Source organism: Galeopterus variegatus, unplaced genomic scaffold, assembly GCF_000696425.1.
Source record: "Galeopterus variegatus unplaced genomic scaffold, G_variegatus-3.0.2 Scaffold448, whole genome shotgun sequence".
NCBI lineage: Eukaryota > Metazoa > Chordata > Mammalia > Dermoptera > Cynocephalidae > Galeopterus > Galeopterus variegatus.
Genome location: NW_007726559.1, coordinates 339,757 through 345,118, shown reverse-complemented (window position 1 = coordinate 345,118; position 5,362 = coordinate 339,757). Strand labels below are relative to the sequence as shown.

Here is a 5,362-nt window from a genome sequence, read left to right as displayed (position 1 = left end):
TGGAGTAGGGGGGCAGCCTCAGCTGGAAGAAGCAGGTCTGTGAGGTAGGCAGACTGTCATAAGGCTGTGGAAAAAGAGAGACCCAGAGCTGTGACTGTGGGCATTGAAGCGCCATGAGGAGGAGTGGGACTGCCCATTACTACCACCCCGAAGGCAGGAAAGCACCTCTCCCCGCCTTGAAGATGGAATCCACTGACACAACTGCATGGCCACCTTGGTGGAAGCAGCGACTTGGCCATGACAGAGAGAGAGCACAGACTTTGCTGTCCCATGGCTCTCAAGGCTGATGGTGGAGACGCTTGCTTCCTCTGCTCATCTCCTCCAGTTCCCGTATGTGTAAGGTGAGAATAAGCCCTGACCCGCAGGGCCGCTTGAGAGCACAGGCTGCGCACGGTGCCTGGCAGAGGGTGAGTGCAGTAAGCGTTTGTTCCCATCCACCAAAAGGATACAGACTTGAAGCCAGCTGCAGGGAGCCCCCAACAGAGCAAGTGAAATGTGAGGAATGACTGTGAGGTTCAGCTGGCTGTGGGAGCTGCTGTTGTCCCACTTCCCCCACTGCCTCCTTCTGTGCATTCTGTCTCCTTCACCCGCCACGGCTGCCAACACGCAGCTGAGAGGACGGAGCTGTCCATTACATCCCAGTCAGTCCATTCAACTGACGGTGATGCAGTCATTAAAAAGGATAATTGTGATGACTAGCAGCCAAACAGAAAAGTGCTTGGGATAGATTATGAGGTTAAAAAAAAAAAAAAGCAGAATAAAAAGTCAAGATGCATCAAGCAAAAATGTGTATGACTGAGGCAAAGACTGGGAGGGTTTACACAAAGGTGAAAATGGCTACTACTAGAGAGATAGGATTATATATGCTCCCTGTCCTTCTCTACAAACACAACCATTTTCCAAACTATCTGTAATGGTAGTAATGATGTTGCACTGTTTTTATAAATTTTTTAAAAATTAGTTTTAAAGAAAGAACATGCCCTTTCTTGCTCTACTTCCTCTTGGAATTGGCCCTCCTCCTCAGAGCCCCCACCTAGGTGAGCAGCATTTCAAAGTGGGGCAAGTGTAGGGTCCAGCAGCCTAAATTTACCAGAGCTGGTAACTACATAGACCCTGAATACAGAAAAGCTGAAAACAGCAAGGAAGGGAGACGCCATCAGGTGGCTCTGGTTACTTAAATGTGGATATTGCAGAAATGATCTAAAAGCCACAAAGAAATACCCACCATGGTCAGCTTTCTGAGGCTGACAATACAGAAAAGCTGAAAACAGCAAGGAAGGGAGACGCCATCAGGTGGCTCTGGTTACTCAAATGTGGATACTGCAGAAATGATCTAAAAGCCACAAAGAAATACCCACCATGGTCAGCTTTCTGAGGCTGACAACCCTGAGGCAGGGGATTAGTGGTGGATTAACTCCTGGGATGGCAGGGGTATCCCAGGACAGATACAAAGCAGGAGTTGTTTCCAGAGCTGAATAGAAGCAAACCATTCCCTCCTCCCCACTTCTCTCTGAAGCAACAAAACAGATTTACAACTTACAGTTTTTGGCAAGTCATGCAGAAAATTTATGGAAAGGCTCTTTTCATAACCCTTCCTGCACGTGGCTTCTCCAATGAGCTTAGCCCAGGAGTAGTGGCATAGGCCTGCAGGCTCAGGAGGCAAAAGGAGAAGAAGAGCTTTGGCTACAGAAACCTCCTGGAGTAGTTACTGGAAAAACACCAGAAAGGCAGATGCTGAAACTGGCAGGAAGGGTCCTTGTGTGATGAGGCTCCTTTCCTGTTTCCTGAATAAACACCATGGGCTCTGCTTGGAGGACTGCCTGGCTTATGTGGGAGAGGGGGCTTCAGAAGAGAAAGGGGTGGAGATGGAGGGAAAAGAGACGCTCATAACCTAATGCAGTAAGTGCTGGCTCAAGGGGTACACAAAGTGTTCAGGAGAAGGACAGAAGGAGGTCTAAGTTGGTCCTTAGGAATAGAGTAGGGGACACAGGAAAGCATCCAAGAAAGCTTCCTGGAGGAGATAACATTGGTGTTGGGCTTAAAGAATGAGTAAGTGCTTGCCAGTCACAGAGTACTCACTAAAGCAAGGAAACAACCTGCAGAAAGGCACAGAAGTTTAAAAACAACATGATCTGTTTGGGAAAAGCAGCCCATTATGATCAACATGGTAAGTGTCAAGAGGTGATATCAGAAAGTGGGGCCGAGGCCAGACTGCGGACGTGTTTAAAAGCAGCTAAGGCCATAGGCATTTATCCTAGCATCAACATAGGGGGCCCCTGAAAGGTATGAAAGGAGGAGAGTGACATGGTCATATGGGTGCTTGAGAAAGAAGACTCTGGCAACAGTGTGCGTTTCAGATGCTAAGCCCTTTATTCCTAAAGCCATCTGTCAAGATGGCAGCTGGGCTGGGGCTCTGCAGCTGGGGCCTTTCACCAGTTCACAGAGAAGCAGCAGCACCTGCCCCACAACGCACACGACACAAGCAGGCACAGAGCATGTTCTCACTGCTCCCTGCATCTTCAGTTTCCTTCTGGAGCATGCATACCAGTTAACAGTATCTTCATGAAAACAAACAAATGAGGCCGTGCCTCAGTGCACAAGTGACACAACAAAAGGCGCTGAACACAACAGGCAGAAGCAACACGATGAGCACTCTGCCAAGTTCAGCTTCAACGCAGGAAGACAATGGTACTGGAAGATGTAAAAAGGTTTTTGGTTGTAGTATGCTTTCTACATCCATTTAGGACTTTTTTTTACCGAAGCTAAGTGATGTTTCTGAATAAGTTTTACTGCTTGATTTTTTTAAAATATGGAAATCCCAAGCATTAAGCCTGAATCAGCAATTGAGAGTCACAGTTTGGGTTTCTCAACATGCAATCAATAAGGAGGCAATAAAGGCAGATATTACCAAGGAAGAAAAATAGCTTACTTACCCTATCAACCTTCATGATTTGAAATCTCTGAGAAATGTCAGCAGTGTTGGCTGGTAGTCGAGATCTTCCAGACACAAACCTCATGAAAAGCACCCGCTCCTCATTGGAGAACTCTTCCAGCGTGTGCCAGAACCACTGCACCAGCTGATGCTGCTCATCCACCTCACGGTAGCGCACCACTTTCTTCAAGACTTCTACAGAGATCTCAGGCATCCCACACACCATCTGCTCCAGCTGCTTTGCTGTGAGGAGGGACAGCAGCGGCACAGGGACAATCCAGGACATCCCTTCTCGGACTGCAGCCACCTGCTCCCAGGAAAGGTTGCTCACTCAACGTGTGTGCATAGACTTGGTACCCACGGCGGACCCAACTGGACTGGGCACCTCCTACTGCCTGCTCATCTGCTCCCCAGACCCTCTACTTGTCCCTCAGAATTCCAGGCATGCATGCCCATGAACATGGCCCACCCTCCCTGCCTCTGAACTGGTTAGAGTAGAGCTTCCATGCTGTGGGACTCTTACCTTCTTCCTGGTCTCAGTTCAAGTCCAGTTTAGGAGCCCACTTTCCCTCCCCCACAAAATCCCAGCTCACTGGGGTCCTCCCCAGTACCAACCCCACTCACTCATATTCCCAATCACATGTGGCCGTGTCTTGTTAAACTGTGCTATGTGTGGGTGTTTCATCTCCTCATCAAGGTATGATGCTTGAAGAAGACTCATCTAGCTGTTTTTGTAAGTTATATGTTTCTTTTGAAAATAGTTAAACTCTTTTTGCAAAAATTTGTGCTCATTGTAAAAAATAATTTTTTGAAAAGTACAAAGAAGAAAGTAAAAATGGAAAGTCCTTTCTTAGGAAGGAAGTAGAAAAGGCAAAGAATTTAGTAGGGAGACTTGGGTTCTAAATCCAAGCTCTACCACTCACTAACTCTTTGATTTTCCCATCTAAAAATGAGGTAAATATTGCTGCTCACATAACTCTGATGAGAATTTTATGACAGTAACTAGATGAAAGTCTGTGTGACTGCGTAATTATACTGTACTGTTAGCACAGTGTTGAGCACAGGCCAGTGGGGGAATGCCAAGGGAGGAAGATTCCAGGGGCTGCCCCAACAGTCTGTTTGAAAAAACACCTCCTCCAAGGCTGTATAGTAGTGCATACCCTACACACAGACTCATCACTGTTAAAGATTTGTTTCATAAATGTTTCTTCACTCTTGCCAACTCAAAACCATCTATGATTAAAAAGAAAGTATGAGAATCTGAACAGGGGCCACACCCTGGGCAAGTAGGTAACTATGTGAGATGATAGATATGTTAATGTGCTTTACTACGGTAACCTTTTTACTATCTATATGTATCCCATAACACTATATGGTATACCTTAAATATACACAATTTATTTATTTATTTATTTATTTTATTTTTAAATTTTTTTTTTAAAGATGACCAGTAAGGGGATCTTAACCCTTGTCTTGGTGTTGTCAGCACCAATTAATTAATTTATTTATTTTATTTTTAAATTTTTTTTAAAAAGATGACCGGTAAGGGGATCTCAACCCTTGTCTTGGTGTTGTCAGCACCACGCCCAGCCAGTGAGCGAACCGGCCATCCCTATATGGGATCCGAACCCGGGGCCTTGGTGTTATCAGCACCGCACTCTCCCTAGTGAGCCACCGGGCTGGCCCTATACACAATTTATTTAAAAAAAACAAACTGATACTAAAGATGTTATGCCCAGGGCTAAGGAAGAGGGCCTGGCAGTAAGGGTAGTTGCTGCTGATACTAAAAGGAATACCCCAGCCAACGTCTGCCAAAAAACATGCCATCATGCCTGTTAGAATACAAAATAAAAGCTTTCTGGAAAAAAATGAGGCTGAGATATGGGGCTGGCTGCTTGGAAGTGGCAGGGAAATTACTGGGGACAGCTATGGGCAGAGCACTCAGTTCTAAGAGATGAAGAGGAAGTGAAAGAGGAAAAAGGAACAAAGCCAGGACAGAGGCTGATGGATGGTGGGACGTCTGTCCAACCCTGAGAAGAAGGGCGGTGAAAGAGCCCAGATAACACAGCTGAGCCTGGTTTGTTATCATGGCTATGCCACTGCCACATCACTTCATTTCTCCGGACTCGGTGTTCTCTTCTGTGAAGTGGTCATAGTAATCCTTGTCTCACAGAGTAACTATGGGAAAAACTGCACATGAGGGCACCTCAAACCATGCCTGGCATGCAGGAGGTAATCAATACATTTTTAATCAGTTACTTACTCCCTGAGGATTAAAAATATTCATGAACTGGAGAAAACCCTGAGCCCTAGCTGCGTAAATAGCCTCTCTGACAGGGACCCACCTTCACTAAACTAAGGGATATAATTTTCTTTTTTTTTTTTTCCTTTTTGTCTTTTTTCATGACCGGTAACGGGATCGCAACCCTC

At 46.0% G+C, this 5,362-nt stretch overlaps 1 protein-coding gene across 1 annotated transcript in view; it reads right to left on the bottom strand.

Annotated features, from left to right (window-relative positions):
• HERC1 (HECT and RLD domain containing E3 ubiquitin protein ligase family member 1) overlaps window positions 1–5,362 on the bottom strand; it is a 219,402-nt gene that overhangs the window by 1,054 nt on the left and 212,986 nt on the right. Inside the window, exon 78 of the mRNA XM_008568860.1 lies at window positions 2,934–3,239. Coding sequence (XP_008567082.1) covers window positions 2,934–3,239 — 306 coding nt within the window. The remainder of the gene's footprint in view (window positions 1–2,933; window positions 3,240–5,362) is intronic.